General features: G+C 48.1%; 1 protein-coding gene across 2 annotated transcripts in view; it reads right to left on the minus strand.

Moving 5' to 3' along the window:
- me2 (malic enzyme 2, NAD(+)-dependent, mitochondrial) overlaps positions 1 to 22304 on the minus strand; it is a 171058-nt gene that overhangs the window by 69146 nt on the left and 79608 nt on the right. For both annotated transcript variants that reach the window (XM_072497417.1, XM_072497416.1), the window contains exons 8-9: positions 9080 to 9189; positions 7700 to 7797 (exon numbers count right to left, since the gene is read on the minus strand). In XM_072497417.1, coding sequence (XP_072353518.1) covers positions 7700 to 7797; positions 9080 to 9189 — 208 coding nt within the window. The remainder of the gene's footprint in view (positions 1 to 7699; positions 7798 to 9079; positions 9190 to 22304) is intronic.

Genomic DNA, 22304 nt, shown 5'->3' on the forward strand with positions numbered 1-22304 from the left:
CCTCCTGACTATACTACAGTGCCGCCATCTCTGCTTGGCCTGTCCTGATGGTGATACAGGACATACCCAGAAATGGTAATAGTGAAGTCTGGGATCTGGTCTGAATGGTATGAATCTGTGAGTATGACTATGTAAGGCTGTTGCTTGACTAGTCTGTGAAGCAGCTCTCCCAACTTTGACACAAACCCCCAGATGTTGGAAGGAGGACTTTGCAGGGTCGGCAGTGCTGGGTTTGCCGCTGTCGTTTCCGGTGCCTGGTTCGATGCTGGGTAGTCCGTCCGGTTTAATTTCTTTTTTGTAGCGTTTGAATACAATGGAGTGGCTTGCTAGGCCATTTCAGAGGGCATTTAAGAGTCAACCACATTGCTGTGGGCCTGGAGTCACATGTAGGCCAGACCAGGTAACGATGGCAGATTTCCTTCCCTGAAGGACATTAGTGCTAGGCGAGAGGGCAGGAGAGGAGGCTGGGGGAGTTGCCGTTCAAGGTAGTGGGTGTGGGGGGGGGGGGGGGGCAAGTTTCAGGTATCTGAGCATCCAAGTGGCGCAGGGGTGTGAGCAATTACACAAGTTGAATCCGGCCCGGCTGCTGAAGGGGATTTTAAGAGGTGGGACATGCTCCCACTGTCGTTGGCAGGGTGGGACGGATCGCCCGAGGTTTTTATTTGTGTTCCAGAACCTCCCGATCTTTATTCCAAAGGCTTTTTTTTTTAGGTGGGTTAATAAGCAATTATTTCAGTGTTTGTGTGGGCGGGTAAAGCCCCATGAGTAAAGAAGGGGCTGCTGGGCAGCACGGTGGCACAGTGGTTAGCATTGCTGCCTCACGGCGCTGAGGTCCCAGGTTCGATCCCAGCTCTGGGTCACTGTTCGTGTGGAGGTTGCACATTCTCCCCATGTTTGCGTGGGTTTCGCCCCCACAACCCAAAGATGTGCAAGGTAGGTGGATTGGCCATGCTAAATTGCCCCTTAATTGGAAAAAAAAATGAATTGGGTACTCTAAATTTATATTTAAAAAAAGGAGAAGCTGGAGCTGGCCGGGGGGGGGGGGGGAACTGTTGATGGCGCCTCGGCCGTTCTCGCTGGCCAGGTACTCCACAAGTCTGGTGGTTGGATTTGTTTGTCATGTGTACCGAGGTACAGTGAAAACTATTTTTCTGCGAGTACTCAAACAGATTATTTAGTACATGAAAAGAAAATAAGAAGAAAAATACACAAGGTACACAATGTAAACACATAGGCACCGGCATCGGGTGAAGCATACACGAGTGTAGTATTAATCAGGTCAGTCCATAAGATAGTAGTTTAGGAATCTGGTAACTGTAGGTAAGAAGCTCTTTTGAATCTGTTCATGCGTGTTCTCAGACTTTTGTATCTCCTGCCCAATGGAAGAAGTTGGAAGAGTGAGTAACCCGGGTGGGAAGAGTCTTTGATTGCGTTGTTCGCTTTCCCCATGCAGCGGGAATGTAGATAGAGTCAATGGATGGGAGGCAGGTTTGTGTGATGGACTGGGCTGTGTTCACGACTCTCTGAAGTTTCTTGCGTTGTTGGGCCGAGCAGTTGCCATACCAAGCTGTGATGCAGCCAGATAGGATGCTTTCTATGGTGCATTTGTCAAAGTTGGTTAAGAGTCAGTGTGGACATGCCGAATTTCCTTACTTTCCTGAGGAAGTATAGGCACTGTTGTGCTTTCTTGGTGGTAGCGTTGACATGGGTGGACCAGGACAGATTTTGGTGATGTGCACCGAGGAATTTGAAGTGGTCAACCATCTCCACTGTGGCCCCGTTAATGCAGACAAGGGTGTGTACAGTACTTGGCTTCCTGAAGTCAATAAACAGCTCTTTCGTTTTGTTGGCATTGAGGAATAGATTGTTCTCTTTACACCACCCCACTAGGTTCTCTATCTCCCTCCTATATTCTGACTCATCGTCGATCGAGATCTGATGACGGTCGTATCGTCAGCAGAACTTGTAGATGGAGTTGGAAGCAAATTTTGCCACGCAGTTGTGTGTGTATAGGGACTATATTAGAGGGCTAAGTACACAGCCTTGCGGGGCCCCGGTATTGAGGACTATCATGGAGGAGGTGTTGTTGTTTATTCTGATTGTGGTCTGTGGATCAGAAAGTCGAGGATCCAGTTGCAGATTGAGGAGCCAAGTCGCAGGTTTTGGACCTTTGATATGAACTTGGCTGGGATTACGGTGTTGAAGGTGGAGCTGTAGTCAATAAAAAGGAGTCTGATATAGGAGTCCTTGTTCTCGAGATGATCTAAGGATGAGTGTAGGGCCAGGGAGATGGCGTCTGCTGTGGACCGATTGCGGCAGCATGCAAATTGCAGTGGATCTAGGCATTCTGGGAGTATGGAGTTGATGCGCTTCATGACCAACCTCTCGAAGCACTTCATTCCAATTGATGTCAGGGCCACCAGATTGTAGTCACTTAGGCACGCTGCCTGGTTCTTCTTTGCACCAGTATGATGGTGATCTTCTTGAATCAGGTGGAGAGTCGGAACGCAGTCGGGACAGGTTGAAAATGTCCGCGGACACATCTGCCAGCTGGTCCACGCAGGCTCGGAGTGCATGACGAGGGATCCTGTCTGGACCCGTCACCTTCCGAGGATTCACTTTCAGGAAGGCCAATCAGACTTTGGAAGCTGTGAAGGAGGGTACAGGTGTGTTTTGGGATGCTGGGACACTCGACAGCGGATGGATGGTTTCCTGCTCGAACCGAGCATAGAATGTATGGAGTTCATCGGGATGGGGTTGCGGTGCTGCCGGAGATACTGCTTGGCTTCGCTTTGTAGCCCATAATGTTGTTTAGGCCTTGCCACAACCGCCGAGAGTCTGTAATTCTAGTCTGTGACTCTAGCTTGGTCTGATATTCTCTCTTGGCATCCCGGATGGTTTTGCAGAGGTCGTACCTGGATTTCTTGGATAGGTCAGTCGCCCGACTTGAACGCCTCAGACCTGTCCTTCAGAGAGAGTCAATCTCCCGATTAAGCCATGGTTTCCAGTTGGGGAACGTACACACTGCATTCTTTGGCATGCAGTGGTCCACACATTTGCTGATGAAGTCTGTGACGGTGGTGGCACTCATTTAGGTTCGTCGCTAAGTTCTTAAATATGGACCAGTCTACTATCTCCAAGCAGTCACGTAGGAGCTCTTGTGTTTCCTCGGACCAGTACTGCACAACCTTCTTAGCCAGATTACCCCACTCAAGCTTCTGCTTGTATGCCGGGAGAAGGAGCACTGGCTTATGGTCTGATTTTCCAAAGTGCAGTTGGGGGAATGGAACGGTAGGCGCCCTTGCTTTTGGGTCGCAGTGGTCAAGAACAGTCTTAAATGGGAGGCCACTTATTTTGAAATCATGACTTTTAATTCTCGATTCCCCCAGTGGAAGAGATCCTCCAAGCATCTACTCCAAAAAGCCCTTTCAGAATCACGTGTTTCAATAAGATCACCTCTTATTCTTCTCAATTCCAATGAATAAAGACTCAACCTGCTCAACATTTTCTCATAAGACAATATCTTCACCCCAGAAATCAGCCTATTAAACAGTTTCTAAACCGCTTCCAGTCCCAGAAATCAGTCTATTAAACCGTTTCTAAACCGCTTCCAGTCCCACGTATATCCCTTCCTTCAGAAAGGAGATCAAAACTGTACACTGTATTCGAGATGCAGTCTCACCAGTGCCTTCTACAGTTGCAGCTAGGCTTTCATACATTTATACTTCATCCCTCTTGCCATAAAGGCCAACATTTTGTTTGCTTCCCTAATTACTTGCTTAACTGCATGCTAACTTTTTATGACTCATGTACAAATACACCCAGATGCTCTGTCCCTCAACATTCTGCAATCTCTCTCCATTTATACAACATTCTGCTTTTCTATTCTTCCTGAAGTGGACTATTCCCCACTTTATACTCAATCTGCCAATTTTTACCCACTCACTTAACCTACTGTTTCCATTTGACTCTGTATCCTCCTCACAATTTGTAGACCACGAAGGGAATCCACACTGAGTTGTAGAAAGAATTAACATTTTATTACAACAACTATTATTTTCACGGCATGAAAGATCCCAGCTGTGTCTCAGTACCCAAACTGGTCAACATTATACAGAAGTTTAGCTATACATGATTCAGGGTTCCCCGCCCCTTTAACGAGGCTCACAGGGAGCTTACTCATTGCCACTTCGCAAGTCCTGCATGGGCGATGACACCCTTCCTCCCCAAAGTCCGAAGAATCTTCCAATGATTGTGGCGATGGAGGGCGCCGGACTAGCTTATCCTGTGCGCTGTGCAGCCTCCCGTGGCGCAGACGAAAGTAGTTTCCGACTGGAATGCCGAATCGGAATCTCTGCCGGAGGCTACTGCACTTGTCGGAGTCCACCACCGATTGGATCCCGATCTCGGGATCTGTTTCATGTCCTCTCTCATATCGGCGTCTTGAGCATTTTGGGGTTCTGATCTGGCCCGCTTTGGTATCAGGTTCGGTTGGACAAGACCTTTCAGTTCATGAGGAATTTTAAGAAAAATTGGTCGCCTGGAGGAACTAATGTGATCCATATGCTTACACATTACTCAACCCTGGACTTTATTTGGTCGGAAAGCGGCCCTGTCTGGCGGTTTATGGTCCTGGAGATCCACTGGGCACCATCTGGCAAATTCTGGCACACTGCATCACCTGGTAAAAAGAACCTGAGCACCGATGTCAGGGAAGACCATGCTTAGGCGGATCCGAAGTCTCCGCCCCATCAACATCTCAGCTGGGAGGGGCGGCACAGTGGCGAGCACTGCTGCCTCCAGCGCTGAGGACCCGGGTTCAATCCCGGCCCTGGATCTCTGTCGGTGTGGAGTTTTCACATTTTCCCCCACCTGCGTGGGTTTCACTCCCACAACCCAAAAATGTGCAGGTTAGGTGGATTAGCCATGCTAAATTGCCCCTTAATTGGGGGGGGGAAAATTGGGTACTCCAGAATTTTCTAAAAATGCATCTCAGCCAGGGCCACCCCAGTCACGGTGTGCTGGTGGTCCTATAACAAAACAGGAAACTGGCCAGCCTAGTGTCCATTGATCCCCAAGACGGTTTTCGTAATCCACATTTGAACATCTGGACTGCCTGCTCCGCTAGCTCATTTGAAGCTGGGTGGTACGGGGCAGTCCGAATGTGTTGTGCCCCGTTGGCCTTCAGAAGCCCCGAGAACTCTTTGCTCGTAAAAGATGTGCCATCGTTAATAACTAACACCTCAGGTATGCCATGGGTACAAATATACAAACGCAACTTTTCGATTGCAGCCCTGGAGGTAGTCACCCCAATCTTGTGGCCCTCCAGTAATTTGGAATGGTTGTCAATTAGGAGGCGGAACATTAACCCCTGAAATGGCCTGGCAAAATCGGCATGCAACCACGCCCATGGCCGCCCTGGCCATTCATTCCCAAGGGTGGAGGAGCGCAGCTGGCAGGAGCTTCTGGTGCTCCTGATGGACTGAAGAATTGGCTCAACGATGTTCATGTCAGCATTCAGACCCGGCCACCAGACGTAACTGCGCTCTAACATTTTCATTTTGACAATCCCGGGTGTCCGTTGTGGGGGTCTTGCTGGATAAAATGGTGACCCTTTTCCGGGACAATGGCATGCATACCCCAAAGCAGAACTCCATCCTCTCCAGTAAATTCAGCTAGGTTGACATGGAATTTAGCCACAGCACCCGGATGTACGGTCGCACATTGGTTAGCACTGTTGCTTCACAGCGCCAGGGACCCAAGTTCGCTTCCCGGCTTGGGTCACTGTCTGTGCAGAGATTGCATGTTCTCCCTGTGTCTGTGTGGCTTTCCTCTGAGCGTTCAGTTTCCTTCCATAAGCCCCAAAATCCCAAAATCTGGTTCCTTACCAAATGCCGGTTAGAAATCTAAATTCACTTCATCTATCTGTTCCCCATTATCCACCCTACTTGTTACATCCTTAAATAATTCAACTCTCTTTCACACAAGTAAATCAACTCTCCCTGATTGCATTACGACTTCCTAAATGTCCTGCTACTACCTCCTCAATAAAGATTCTAACATTATCCCAATAACAGCTGGTACAGTAACTGGCCGATAGTTTCCTACTTTCGATCTCCCTCCTTCATGAACAGAACAATCCTGGTATGTTGTTGCACTTCCTGTGAGATGGCAGGCACCACCAGGAAAACCAATCGCACCAGCAGGTTGGCCAAAAACAACAATCCACAACCAAACTTGGCAGCTCCATGCGCAAACACTTGTGGCAAAACTTACCTCTTGAGGATTGGCCTCTTCATTCATCAGCAAAGCCGTGTCACATGAAGACACCCCATTTAAAATGGATTTGTTTGCTGCATGCTCATCATAATTCGTAGATGGAACGATGGCAGCTAACCAGTATATTACTATCTTGTTTCACTCAGTTATCTCAAGTGCACGTGGGCCAGGGCTAACAAACAGATGCTTAGTTTGTGAGGAGCCAACTCTCAAATAGGGCACTTCAGAAGGCCATAAAATTAAGGCATTTTTACTACCATCAGGGTGACAGACATTCATATTACATAGAAAATAGGCATAATTCCATGCTAGCATTCAAATAGGAGCTGCAGAGTATCAAATTAAATCCTTTCAGTGTATGCAAGTTGTGGATTAGGGATAGGGGCTTGTACATCACTTGTCATGCCCTGTAATTTATGAAACCTGCAACATCGAAAGTGGAGGGATTCCTCTTTGTTGGTTGCTTTGAGGATGGAAGGGATGAAGGAGATAGCTCATGGAAACCAAGCATTGGTCACTTGACTTATGCCTCAGTGTACTGGCACTTATGAAATTCTGGATGTATTCCTTCTGTGGCTTGACAGTACTGAGTGTATGCTTGAAGGCCTGGCTCGAAAAGATAGCATTACCCTTACTCTTGTCTCTATTGGAATTCATGCTTAGGTAGACAAAGAAGGATGCAGTCAGAGTGCCCTCCTCTCTCTTATACACCTTTAAATCCTTCCCCAAACAAGCAAAAGGCATACCCAGAAGCTATGTGATGGCAAATATGAAAGTTGCAACTGGCAACAGGCCACAGATGAAAGGAGGTGGAAAATAAATGCGAGAGAATTAGCAGCAAATAGTCGAGAAACAATATTTAAAACTCAACAAAACACTGCAGCAAGGCAACATTTTATAGTTAACAACGGCACTGCATGGTTAGCACTGCTTTCTCACGGCACCGAGGTCCCAGATTCGATCCCGGCTCTGGGTCACTGTCCCAGCTGAGTTTGCACATTCTCGCCGTGTTTGTGTGGGTTTCGCCCCCACAACCCAAAGATGTGCAGGGTAGGTGGATTGGCCCTCTAAATTGCCCCTTAATTGGAAAAAATGAAGAAGTGGGCACTCCCACTTAAATTTATATAAAAACAAACAATGGCACTGCATTGCTGAGTATGCCTTCAATGGCTTCTACACTATTTGGCTGCTGAACACAGGAACTATGCCTAATAATTAATAAGGGTATCTCATCAATTTAGCTTTAATCCTAAACATGATCTTGGTTACAGAATGATGCGCTCTGTGCAGGAGTCAAGATACACACCCAAAACATGTTCACCAAATGTTGTGTCAACAGCTCAGCATCAAGTCCATCTATATAATGAGCCCTATATTGTCTGTGTTGTGGGTGAAAGCAAAGAATATAATGTTGTCTTACCTCCCCTGCTCCAAGGAACAGATATTTGTGCTCTGTGATTGGTTTATGAATCAGTCTCTGGGCTGACATCAATCCTGCCAATGCGACTGCTGCCGTGCCTGTGTAATACAAAAACAACACTAGATGGCAAACACCGACCACATAAAGCAAAGAAACACAACTTTCAAATCAGGTTGAAAAGCACTGGATATCTTGAAGCACTTTCAAGCAAAATAAATCCATGTACAATTACAAACAAAATTCCACAGAATTTATATTTGATAACTTTTTAAAAATAAATTTAAGAATGCCCAATTCTTTTAACCCCCCAATTAAGGGGCAATTTAGCATGGCCAATCCACCTACCCTGCACATCTTTGGGTTGTGGGGGGAGATCCTAGATTTGATAACTTGAAAGAATAATTGGAAAAACACCAGCTTTATTTTACAATTCCTCACCTGCACAAAACACCTCTTCTTTAAAATACTGAAACAATTGAAGTCAAGAAAAGATAATAGAATTGTTGGTTTCTCACTAGGGAACAAATCATGGTGAGAATTCCTGGGCAACATTTTGATATCTTCCTTTTGGGTTGTGGGGGTGAGATGCACACAAAGGCAGGGAGAATGTAAAAGATTCAAGATCCTCATCTTCACTCCCTAAATCGCGAGGATGATACCAGTTTAGCTGCCAATGCAAAAGCATTTTTTCAGTTCTTGATTAGTTTGATACCAGGGGCCTACAGGCTTGTAATCACTTCTTAAACAAACTTTTTTGCACCAACTGACGTTGAACTCAAAAGCTATACTCCACACACTCCACGTAAACAAAAATCTTCCCTTGCCAGACTTTTACCTATACATTGTCGTCTAGACTTTGTCTGTAGTTACAGAACCCATGATAGTTTCTTCGGTAGACAATCATGTTCGTTAGCCAGTGATCGACAGAGAAGATAGGTGTCTACGGTATCGGGTTCGCTAGTTATTTGCACCCTGCAGTTTGGGAATTCAACCATTTTAATGGGCGGCACAGTGGCACAATGGTTAGCACTGCTGCCTCACAGCTCCAGGTTCAATTCCGGCCTCGGGGGACTATCTGTGTGGAGTCTACACGTTCTCCCAGTGTCTCTGTGTGTTTCCTCCGGGTACTCTGGTTTCTTCCCATAGTCCAAAGATGTGCAGGTTAGGTGGATTGGCCATTCTAAATTGTCCCGTAGTGTCCAAAAAATGATTAGGTGGGGTTACTGGGATACAGGGATAAGGTGGAGGTATGGGCTTAAGTAGGGTGCTCTTTCCAAGGGCCAGTGCAGACTTGATGGGCCAAATGGCCTCCTTTTGCACTGTGGATTCTGAGTCTAAGTAATATTTTTTTCAGTCAGCTGGATCAGGTTAGAAACGTACCTTGAATATCATCATTGAATGTGCAATATCTTTCTTGGTATTTCTTCAAAAGCCTGAGGGCATTTGCATTCCCAAAATCTTCGAATTGAATAAGGGTATTACGACCATACCTATTAAGGAGGAGTCCAATAAATTTCTAAACCAGTCGTTTATATGTCAGACAAATGTACAAAGTTGTTAAAAGCACCTTAGAAGTACATGATAATCTATTCAGTTGCAAAAATACAGTCAACCATTACCTTAAGATATCTGGTTCAACCATGGTTGATGCAGAGTTGGCATACCTCAGCAAGGGCAGTGACATTGGCTCGTGTTCTCATCAACGTGCTGAAAAATGCATCAGCGTGGATACTAGGTGACCAGGCATCTAAACTATGAGATCTACCTTAGCTATGAAGAATGGCCATTGAACAATGTAAGGCCCCCTTCTGTTGATTCCTTTTATCCCCTTTATTTTTGCTGTTACCGTTTTGATCCATGGATGCTTAATGGACATATATCTTTACAGTAAGAAGTCTTACAACACACAGTAAGAAGTCTTACAACACCAGGTTTTAAGTCCAACAGGTTTGTTTCGAATCACTAGCTTTCGGAGCACTGCTCCTTCCTCATTAACTTTTGTCTATATATATGTTTCTGGAACCTACCTCTTCATTCACCTGAGGAAGGAGCAGTGCTCCAAAAGCTAGTGATTTGAAACAAACCTGTTGGACTTTAACCCGTCTTGTAAGACTTCTTACTGTGCTCACCCCAGTCCAACGATGGCATCTCCACATCAGATATCTTTAAGTCGAGCAGGGGAAAATGAGAAATTCAAAATGCTAGCCTTTGGACAGCAGAACTCAGGTTTTGTGGCACCCGAGAGAGATTGCAGGGATTTGGTTTGATGGGTTGGCAGGTGGGCAAATGAATTTTGCCGGTAACTGGTGGTGACCTTCCGGAGTGGGATGATTTTCAGAGAGCTGGGGCAGCATAGTTGGAGATGTGGTCACACACAGACAAGGACCTGCTCTGTCTCTTTCCCTCTTCAGAAAAGCTGCTGTATTTCTGAAACTGCAGAGACCTGAATGAATCTACAGTGAAAACCATTACAGACTGGAAACAGAAAGCTTGACCGGAAGCCTTGAAGAAACAGCCATCTGAAACAAAAACTCTCATCTTTATCGCTTGCACTTATCATTTTACCTCCTCTTCTCCCCTGGGTGTTTGGCTGTCTTGCGTGTGTGTGTGTGTGTGTGTGTGTGTGAGGGTGGGACAAGTTTAAGTAGGGTGGGGGGGTTAGGAAATTAGCTAATAATTAACCAGTTGTACTTGCTGCATATTTCATTGCAGCTCAAGTTAGAAATAAAAAGTAATTGTGTTTAAATTTACAAACCTGGTGACTGTCATTATTGGGAAGCCAAGAGCCAAAGACTTGGGGTGTTTTTACTCAGAATTATTTGTTCATTCAATTGTGTTGCAACTCCGGGTCAAAGGGGGCTAGAATTAACCGAGCCCTAACCCAGGATGTTGTAACAAAAAGCATAACAGGAAGGAACCAAAATTGGAAGGAAAATAACGATTGAAAAACACAGCTGATGAGTTTCTGTTTAGCCAAGAGATTAATAAGGAATAGATTTGCAAATCTAGCTGTATTATTAAAATATTATGTCAAAGGAGGCTTTTGTTTGATTTGTTCTGTGTTTTATTGGGACATTCTAGCATAAATTGTACTCAATGAATGAAATAAGCTTGCTGAGTGAAATTGCTTAGCTTCTCGTGGTTCCATGCAACTTCTCTTCAATTAAAAGGGTCTTTGCTAATACAACTCAAAGCAGATGCTAACCTAAGGCACTTGCTCTTAAAATACTTTTCCTTTCTTAGCAAAGTATCCCTAAACCCCTCCGTACTCTCCTATGTACAAATGAAATCATGGTCTACATTAGATATTTATTTGTATTGCTGGTTCAAAGAACAAAGACAATTACAGCACAGGAACAGGCCGTTCGGCCCTCCCAGCCTGCGCCGATCCAGATCCTTTATCTAAACCTGTCACCTATTTTCCAAGGATCTACTTCCCTCTGTTCCCCACCCATTCATATATCTGTCTAGATGTATCTTAAATGATGCTATTATGCCCGCCTCTATCACCTCCGCTGGCAAAGCGTTCCAAGCACCCACCACCCTCTGCGTAAAAAACTTTCCACGCACATCTCCCTTAAACTTTCCCCGTCTCACCTTGAAATCGTGACCCCTTGTAATTGTGACCCCTTGTAATTGACACCCCCATTCTTGGAAAAAAGCTTGTTGCTATCCACCCTGTCCATACCTCATAATTTTGTAGACCTCAATCAGGTCCCCCCTCAACCTCCGTCTTTCCAACGAAAACAATCCTAATCTACTCAACCTTTCTTCATAGCTAGCACCCTCCATACCAGGCAACATCCTGGTGAACCTCCTCTGCACCCTCTCTAAAGCAACTATATCCTTCTTGTAATGTGGCGACCAGAACTGCACGCAGTATTCCAAATGTGGCCTAACCAAAGTCCCATACAACTGTAACATGACCTGCCGACTCTTGTACTCAATACCCCGTCCGATGAAGGCAAGCAGGCTGTATGCCTTCTTGACCACTCTATCGACCTGCGTTGCCACCTTCAGGGTACAATGGACCTGAACTCCCAGATCTCTCTGTACATCAATTTTCCCCAGGACTCTTCCATTGACCGTATAGTCCGCTCTTGAATTAGATCTTCCAAAATGCATCACCTCGCATTTGCCTGGATTGAACTCCATCTGCCATTTCTCTGCCCAACTCTGCAATCTATTTATATTTTGCTGTATTCTCTGACAGTCCTCCTCGCTATCTGCAACTCCACCAATCTTAGTATCATCTGCAAACTTGCCAATCAGACCACCTATATCTTCGTCCAGATCATTTATGTATATCACAAACAACAGTGGTCCGAGCACGGATCCCTGTGGAACACCACTAGTCACCTTTTTCCATTTTGAGACACTCCCTTCCACCACTCCTCTCGGTCTCCTGTTGCCCAGCCAGTTCTTTATCCATCTAGCTAGTACACCCTGAACCCCATCACTTTTTCCATCAACCTGCCATGGGAAACTTTATCAAACGCCTTACTGAAGTCCATGTATATGACATCTAAAGCCCTTCCCTCATCAATTAACGTTGTCACTTCCTCAAAGAATTCTATTAGGTTTGTAAGACATGACCTTCCCTGCACAAAACCATGCTGCCTATCACTGATAAGTCTATTTTCTTCCAAATGTGAACAGATCCTATCCCTCAGTATCTTCTCCAACAGTTTGCCTACCACTGACGTCAAGCTCAGAGGTCTATAATTCCCCGGATTATCCCTGCTACCCTTCTTAAACAAAGGGACAACATTAGCAATTCTCCAGTCCTCCAGGACCTCACCCGTGCTCACCCGATATCTGTGAAGGCCCCAGCTATTTCTTCCCTCGCTTCCCTCAGTAACCTGGATAGATCCCATCCGGACCTGGGGACTTGTCCACCTTAATGCCTTTTAGAATACCCAAAACGTCCCTCTTCCTTATGCCGACTTGACCTAGAGTATTTAAACATCCATCCTTAGCCTCAATATCCGTCCTGTCCCTCTCCTTGGTGGATACCGATGCAAAGTACTCATTAAGAATCTCACCCATTTCCTCTGACTCCACGCATAAATTCCCTCTTTTGTCTTCGAGTGGGCCAATCCTTTCTCTATTTACCCTCTTGCTCCTTATATACGAATAAAAGGCTTTGGGATTTTCCTTAACCCTGTTAGCCAAAGATATTTCATGACCCCCTTTTAGCCCTCTTTATTGCACGTTTGAGATTTGTCCGACTTTCCCGATATTCCTCCAAAGCTTCATCAGATTTAAGTCACCTAGATCTTATGTATGCTTCCTTTTTCATCTTAGCTCGTCTCACAATTCCACCCGTCATCCATGGTTCCCTAATCTTGCCATTTCTATCCCTCATTTTCACAGGGACATGTCTGTCCTGCACTCTAATCAACCTTTCTTTAAAAGAATTCCACATTTCAAATGTGGATTTACCCTTAAAGAGCTGCTCCCAATCCACATTCCCTAGCTCCTGCCGAATTTTGTTATACTTAGCCTTTCCCCAATTTAGCACTCTTTCTTTCGGACCACTCTCATCTTTGTCCATGAGTATTCTAAAACTTACGGAATTGTGATCGCTATTCCCAAAGTAATCACCGACTGAAACTTTAACCACCTGGCCGGGATCATTCCCCAATACCAGGTCCAGTATGGCCCCTTCCAGAGTTGGACTATTTACATACTGCTCTTAAAACACTCTCCTGGATGCTCCTTACAAATTCTGCTCCATCTATGCCTCCAACACTACACAAGTCCCATTCAATGTTGGGGAAGTTAAAATCTCCCATCACGACCACCCTATTGCTCCTACATTTTTCTATAATCGGTCTACATATTTGTACCTCTACTTCACGCTCGCTTTTGGGAAGCCTGTAGTAAAGTCCCAACAATGTTAGTGCACCCTTCCTATGTCTTAGCTCTACCCATATTGCCTCAGTGCTCGAATCCTCCATCGTGCCCTCCTTAATCATAGCTGTGATATCATCTCTGACCAGTAATGCAACTCCTCCACCCCTGTCCCTCCTGAAGCATCTATACCCTGGGATATTTAGTTGCCAGTCTTGCCCTTCCCTCAACCAAGTCTCCGTAATACCAATAACATCATATTCCCAGGTACTAATCCAAGCCCTAAGTTCATCTGCCTTACCTGCTACACTTCTCGCATTGAAACAAATGCACCTCAGTATTTGTTGTCAATATTGTCCCTTTGGTTCATCATCTCTTCCCTGTCTACTCTTCCCCTTAGTCACATTGAGTTTATTATCTAGTACCTTACTGGCTTTAGTTGCTGCCTCTTTACTGACCTCTAACTTCCTAATCTGGTTCCCACCCCCCTGCCACATTAGTTTAAAACCTCCCCAACAGTGTTAGCAAAAGCACCCCTTACGACATTGGTTCCAGTCCTGCCCAGGTGTAGACCATCCGATTTGTAATGGTCCCACTGCCCCCAGAACCGGTTCCAATATCCCAGAAATCTGAACCCATCCCTCCTGCACCATCTCTCAAGCCACATACTCATTCTGACTATTCTTGAATTTCTACTCTGACTGTCTAGTGGCACTGGTAGCAATCCTGAGATTACTACTTTTGAGGTCCTACTTTTTAACGTATCTCCTAACTCCCTAAATTCTGATTGTAGGACCTCTTCCCGTTTTTTAGCTATATCGTCGGTGACTATATGCACCATGACAACTGGTCCCGCCCCCTTCAGTATGTCCTGCAGCAGATCTGGGACATCCCTGACCCGTGCACCCGGGAGGCAACATACCATTCGGGAGTCTCGTTTTTCGACCACAGAAACGCCTGTCTACTCCCCTTACGATTGAATACCCTATGACAATAGCCCGGCCAGTCTTTTTCCCGCCCTTCTGTGCAGCAGAGCCAGCCACGGTGCCATGAGCCTGGCTACTACTGCCTTCCCCTGGTGAGTCAGCTCCCCCAACAGTATCCAAAACGGTATACCTGTTTTGGAGCGAGATGGCCGCAGGGGACACCTGCACTGCCTTCCTGCTCTTTCTCTGCCTTTTGGTCACCCATGCCCTGTCTCCCTCACCAATCCTAATCTGCGGTGTGACCAACTCACTGAACGTGCTATCCACGACCTCCTCAGTATCGCGTATGCTCCAAAGTGAGTCCATCCGCAGCTCCAGAGCCGTCATGCGGTCTAACAGGAGCTGCAGCTGGACACACTTCCTTCACATGAAGGAGTCAGGGGCATCGGCCGTGTCCCTGAACTCCCACATTGAGCACGAGGAGCATAACACGGGTCTGGGATCTCCTCCCATTTTTCCACTTTACCTTAACTGATTACAAATATATCAAATAATGAATAAGTGAAAGGAATAAGGATTTTACTTACCAATCACAATACTTACCAACCCACAAAGAGTTAAATTTCTCCCAGCTACTTGCCTTCCCAACAGACCCCTGGCCACTGCTCCCGCCGAACATCTGAAGGCCGCTTCTGTGCAAGGTAAGTTTTTAAAAGGTAAACTTACCTTCCCGACAGACCCCTAGCCACTGCTCCCGCCAAATATCTGAAGCTATAACTTGCAGATAAAAGAAAAAGAAAAGAGAGAGCTTACCTGATATTCACTCACCCCTTAGGTTAGAGGAGGTGGGAGACACTACAAGTGTAGTGCCTCGGGTTTAGCAACCGCCCAACTTAAATAGAGGTAAAAATCAAACACTTAAGCACCTACCTGATTCCCAAGCTGCACTCCAGCTCCCTCTCTCACTCCTGCTCCCGGAAATGAAGGCCGCTAAAATCTGGGGGCATGTTTAAACACCTACCTAAATCACATGCTGCACTCGCTGCGCTCCGGCTCCCTCACTCTCCTGCTCCCGAAAATGAAGGTCGCTGTAACCTGGGGGCAATTTTAAACACCTACCTGAATCCCAAGCTGCACTCGCTGCGCTCCGGCTCCCTCACTCTCTCCCGCTCCCGAAAATGAAGGTCGCTGGAACATTGGGGCAATATTAAACACCTACCTGAATCCCAAGCTGCACTCGCTGCGCTCCGGCTCCCTCTCTCTCGCCCGATCCCGGAAATGATGGCCGCTGGAACCTGGGGGCAAGTTTAAACGGCTACCTGAATCCCAAGCTGCATTCGCTGCGCTCCGGTGCCGTCTCTCTCTCCCGCTCCCTAAAATGAAGGCCGCTGGAACCTGGGGGCAAGTTTAAACACCTACCTGAATCCCAAGCTGCACTCACTGCGCTCCGGCTCCCTCTCTCTCTCCCGCTCCCGGAAATGAAGACCGCTGGAACCTGGGGGCAAGTTTAAACAGCTACCTGAATCCCAAGCTGCACTCGCTGCGCTCCGGCTCACTCGCTCTCTCCCGCTCCCGAAAATGAAGGCCGCTGTAACCTGGGGGCAAGTTTAAACATCTACCTGAATCCCAAGCTGCACTCGCTGCGCTCCGGCTCCCTCTATCTCCCGCTCCCGAAAATGAAGGCCGCTGGAACCTGGGGGCAAGTTTAAACAGCTACCTGAATCCCAAGCTGCACTCGCTGCTCTCCGTCTCCCCCTCTCTCTCGCCCGCTCCCGGAAATGATGGCCGCTGGAACCTGGGGGCAAGTTTAAACAGCTACCTGAATCCCAAGCTGCACTCGCTGCGCTCCGGTGCCGTCTCTCTCTCCCGCTCCCTAAAATGAAGGCCGCTGGAACCTGGGGGCAAGTTTAAACACCTACCTGAATCCCAAGCTGCACTCGCTGCACTCCGGCTCCCTCTCTCTCTCTCCCACTCACGGAAATGAAGGCCGCTGGACTCTGACTGAGCAGCCATAGCTCTCTGGAATAGGGAATTCCAAAGAATCATAACCGAGTGGTGAAATTTGCCATCGCACTCGAACAAAACACAAAATACACACTCTTTGTGGGGAGCACGGTAGCCCAGTGGTTAGCACAATTGCTTCACAGCTCCAGGGTCCCAGGTTCGATTCCCGGCTTGGTTTACTGTCTGTGCGGAGTCTGCACGTCATCCCTGTGTGTGTGTGGGTTTCCTCCGGGTGCTCCTGTTTCCTCCCACAGTCCAAAGATGTGCGGGTTAGGTGGATTGGTCATGCTAAAATTGCCCTTAGTGTCCAAAATTGCCCTTAGTGTTGGGTTGGGTTACTGGGTTATGGGGATAGGGTGGAGGTGTGGGCTTGGGTAGGGTGCTCTTTAAAAGAGTCGGTGCAGACTCGATGGGCCGAATGGCCTCCTTCTTCGAACAAAATTGAATCTCATGGAATAGGAAGGGTCAGTGTCAGCTTGAACAAAAATTGAGTGCTTGACAGAAAGCAGCAAATCATGGTGAATGATTGTTTTTCAGACTGGAGGAAGACACACAGTGTTGTTTCCCAGGGGTCGGTAATGACTTGGATATTGTAATACAGAGCAAAGTGTCAAAATTTACCTATGATACTGAACTTGGAGGTGTGGCAAATTGAGAATTATATCAATTGACTGCAACAAGACATACACAGACTGACAGAATGAACGGGCCGACAAATGGCAGATTGACTTTAATACTAAGAATGTGAGGTGATGCACACTGGCAGGAAGGATAGGGAGAGGCAATATAGTCGCAATGGCACAATTCTAAAGAGTGAGCAGGAACAGAAGGACCTTGGGGGTTCATGTGCATAATTTCTGACAGTGGTAGGACCTATTGAAAGGGCATTGAGCAAAGCACGTAGGATTTTTGGTTTCATAAATAAAAGTATTGAATGCTAAAGTAGGGAAGTTATGCAGAACCTTTATAAATCACTGGTTAAGCTAAAACTAGAGTATTGTGTCCAGCTCTGGTCACCCCACCTTTGGAAGTGAAAGTCTTCAGATGGGGTGTGGAGAGAGATTCCAGGATGAGAGATTTTGGCTAATCAGGTTTGGTTGGAGAAGTTGGGGTTGTTCCCCTTGGAGCAAAGAAGATTATGGGGAGATTTGATATAATCAGAGAATTTACAGTGCAGAAGGAGGCCATTCGGCCCATCGAGTCTTCACCGGCCCTTGGAAAGAGCACCCCACATAAAGCCCACGACTCCACCTTGCCTCCATAACCCAGCAACCCCACCCAACCTTTTTTGGGCACTAAGGGCAATTTATCATTAAAAAAAAAAAATTTAGAGTACCCAATTCATTTTTTTTTTTCAATTAAGGGGTAATTTAGCGTGGCCAATCCACCTAGCCTGCACATCTTTGGGTTGTGGGGGCGAAACCCACGCAAACATGGGGAGAATGTGGAAACTCCACACAGACAGTGACCCAGAGCCGGTATCGAACCTGGGACCTCGGCGCTGTGAGGCTGCAGGGCGACCCCACTGCGCCACCAAGCTGCCCAAGGACAATTTATTATGACCAACCCACCTAACCTGCACATCTTTGGACTGTGGGAGGAAACCGGAGCACCCGGAGAAAACCCACGCAGACACGGGGAGAAAATGCAAACGCCACACAGACAGTGACCCAAGACGGGAATCAAACCTGGTACCCTGGAGCTGTGAAGCAACTGTGCAAACCACTGTGCTACCATGCTGCCCTGTATAGTGATGTAGAAGATTATGACAGGTTTAGATAAGGCAGACAAAAAAAGCTGTCCCAATTAGCTGATTGTATAAGGACGAAGGGGCACAGAATCATCTGGGCAAGAGATGCAGGGCGAGGTGAGGAAGAGTTTTTTTCACGGAACATGTGGTCATGAGGTGGAACTCTGCCTATGGAGATAGTGGAAATGAAAGATTTCAAAATAAAGTTGGATAGGCATGTGGGGGAAATATACTTGCAGGTTTACAGTGATACAGCAGAGCAAAAGAACGGAGTGGATTGCTCGACATAGAGCCAGAGCCAGCAGAGACACTATGGACCCAATTACCTTCTGTGTCATAATGATCCTCTAAATGGCCTTATCCAAATTTGTGACTCCCCGTTCTAGACTCATCAGTCCAAAGTAACATCCTCTAATATTGATCCCCATCAAGCTACTTAGGAATTTTCTGTTTCAATGAGATCACCTTGCATTCTTCAAAAAATAGAGGATATAAGCCTAGTCCACTCAATCTCCTCACAGGAGGACCCCCTCATGCCAGGAACCAGTCAAGTGAAACTTTGTGGAACCAGTACAAGTGAAACATCATGAGCTTTTATTTTCCCGCAAGAACTTTGACGTAGAACCCTTCTGAATGTGTTCTTGAAATCCAAGTTCAGCAAATCCACCGGTTCACCTTTATCCATAGCTCGTTACCTTTTCAAAGAACTCCAATATGATTTCCCTTATTTATAGCATGCAATTACCAAAGTTTGGGGCAATGCTGAGCCTACCCCCAATACCAACATCCCACCACATTCACCCCCTTCGCCGACACACACACACACACACACACGCCGACACACACACACGCCGACACACACACACGCCGACACACACACACGCCGACACACACACACGCCCCCCGGTCTCCAGGCTACCAGGCCCCAATACACCGGCCTCTCTCACCACCTGGACTCCCGGATCATCTGTTTTTTTTTTTTAAATAATTTTTATTAAAGGTTTTCATAAAATATCAATAACAAAATGAGAAAAAAGTACAAACCACAACCTAAAAAAGCAACCACCCAAACCTCTCCCCCCTGTACATAAATAATAAATTAACATTAACACCTCGACTTAACACAACACATGTATACACCCCCTCAGACCCTCCAGTGTAAATAACATAGACAAAAATAAAGTAACCCCCCCCCACCCGCTGCTGCCATTGACCAATGTCTATCGTTCTGCCAGAAAGTCTAAGAACGGTTGCCACCGCCTAAAGTACCCTTGTACCGACCCTCTCAAGGCGAATTTCACCCTCTCCAAGTTAATGAACCCTGCCATATCACTGATCCAGGATTCCACACTTGGGGGCCTCGCATCTTTCCACTGAAGAAGAATCCTTCGTCGGGCTACCAGGGACGCAAAGGCCAGAATTCCGGCCTCTTTCACCTCCTGCACTCCCGGCTCCTCTGCCACCCCAAATATTGCGAGCCCCCAGCCCGGTTTGACCCTGGATCCTACCACCCTCGACACCGTCCTCGCTACGCCCTTCCAAAATTCCTCCAGCGCTGGGCATGCCCAGAACATATGGGTGTGATTTGCTGGGCTCCCTGAGCACCGAACACATCTGTCCTCACCCCCAAAGAACCAGCTCATCCTTGTCCCGGTCATGTGTGCCCTGTGCAGCACCTTAACCTGTATGAGGCTGAGCCTCGCACACGATGAGGAAGAGTTCACCCTCCCTAGGGCAACTGCCCACGACCCCTCTTCGATCTCCTCTCCCAACTCCTCCTCCCACTTACCTTTCAACTCCACCACCGAGGCCTCCTCCTCCTCCTCCTCCTGCATCACCTGGTAAGTTTCCGAGATCCCCCCCCCACCCCCCCACCTGGAGCTGCCGAACATGCACCCTGTCCTGTACTGTGTGTGGCAGTAGCCGCGGGAATTCCACCACCTGCCGTCTGGCAAACGCCCTTACCTGTAAGTACCTGAAGGTGTTCCACGGGGGGAGCTCGTATTTCTCCTCCAGCTCACCCAAGCTCGCGAACTTCCAGTCCACAAACAGGTCCCCCAACTTTCGCCCTGTGCCACCCCGAAAACCCTCCACCTGTTCTTCCTGGGGCGAACCGGTGGTTCCCCCGTAATGGGGTCCACGCCAAGGCCCCAACTTCCCCCCCTATGCCGCCTCCACTGCCCCCAAATTTTGAGGGCCGCCACCACCACCGGGCTCGTGCTATACCTCCTTCGAGGGAGCGGCAGCGGCGCCGTTGCCAGCGCCCCCAGACTTGTACTCACAGGATGCCCCCTCCCCCTCCATCACCCACTTGCGCACCATCGTCGCATTGGCGGCCCAGTAGTACCCACAGAGGTTGGGCAGCGCCAGCCCCCCCTATCTCTACTCCGCTCCAGGAACACCCTTCTCACCCTCGATGTCCCTCGCGCCCACACAAACCCCATTATACTCCTGTTAACTCGCCTGAAAAAAGCCTTCGGGATAAACACGGGGAGGCACTGGAACAGGAACAAAAACCTTGGGAGCACCGTCATTTTGATTGACTGCACCCTACCCGCCAAGGACAGCGGCAACGCGTCCCACCTCTTGAACTCCTCCTCCATTTGCTTCACCAGCCTTGTAAAGTTAAACCTATGCAGGGCCCCCCAGCTCCTGGCCACCTGGACCCCCAAATATCTGAAGCTCCTCTCCGCCCTTTTTAGTGGGAGCTCGCCAATCCCCCTCTCCTGGTCCCCTAGCTGAACTACGAACAGCTCGCTCTTCCCCATATTGAGCTTGTACCCCGAAAAGACCCCGAATTCCCCAAGGATCCTCATTACCTCTGGCATTCCTCCCACTGGGTCCGCCACATACAGCAGCAGGTCGTCCCCATAAAGCGACACCCTATGCTCCTCCCACCCCACACCAACCCCCTCCAGTTCCTCGACTCTCTCAGCGCCATAGCCAGGGGTTCAATCGCAAGTGCGAAGAGCAGGGGACACCCCTGTCTCGTCCCTCGATGCAACCGAAAGTACTCGGACCTCCTCCTATTTGTGGCCACACTCGCCATCCAGACCTCATACAACAGCCTAATCCACCTGATAAACCCCTCCCCAAACCCGAACCTCTTCAGCACCTCCCACAGGTACCCCCACTCTACCCTATCGAAGGCTTTCTCAGCGTCCATCGCCACCACTATCTCCGCCTCTCCCTCCCTCGCCGGCATCATGATAACGTTCAAAAGCCTCCGCATATTCGCGTTCAACTGTCTCCCCTTCACAAACCCCGTCTGGTCTTCATAGATGATCTGCGGCACACAATCCTCAATCCTCATGGCTAAGACCTTCGCCAGCACCTTGGCATCTACATTTAGCAAGGAAATCGGTCTGTAAGACCCACATTACAGGGGATCTTTGTCCCACTTCAGGATCAAGGAGATCGGTGCCCGGGACATCGTCGGGGGTAAAGCCCCCCCCCCTTGCCTCATTAAAGGTCCTAACTAACAGCGGGCCCAACAGGTCCATATATTTTTTATAGAACTCGGCCAGGAAACCATCCGGCCCCGGTGCCTTACCCGCCTGCATGCTTCCTATCCCTTTGATCAGCTCCTCCAGCCCAATCGGGGCCCCCAGTCCCGCCACCAGTCCCTCTTCCACCTTTGGAAACCTCAATTGATCCAGGAAACGGCCCATCCCTCCCTCTTCCCGTGGGGGCACGGATCGGTACAATTCCTCGTAGAAGTCCCTGAAGACCCCATTGATGCCAACCCCACTCCGCACCACACTCCCTCCCCTGTCCTTAACTCCCCCGATCTCCCTAGCTGCGTCCCGCTTCCGAAGCTGATGCGCCAGCATCCGGCTTGCCTTTTCCCCATACTCGTAGACCGACCCCTGGGCCTTCCTCCACTGCACCTCCGCCATCCTGCTGGTCACCAGGTCGAATTCGGCCTGGAGGCTGCGCCTCTTCCTCAACAATCCTTCCTCAGGCTCATCCGCATACCTCCTGTCTACCCTCACCATCTCCCCCACCAGCCTCTCCCTTTCCCCCTGCGCCCCCCGCTCCTTGTGGGCCCTAATGGAGATCAGCTCTC

This window comes from Scyliorhinus torazame, chromosome 3 (genome assembly GCF_047496885.1).
Source record: "Scyliorhinus torazame isolate Kashiwa2021f chromosome 3, sScyTor2.1, whole genome shotgun sequence".
Taxonomy (NCBI): domain Eukaryota; kingdom Metazoa; phylum Chordata; class Chondrichthyes; order Carcharhiniformes; family Scyliorhinidae; genus Scyliorhinus; species Scyliorhinus torazame.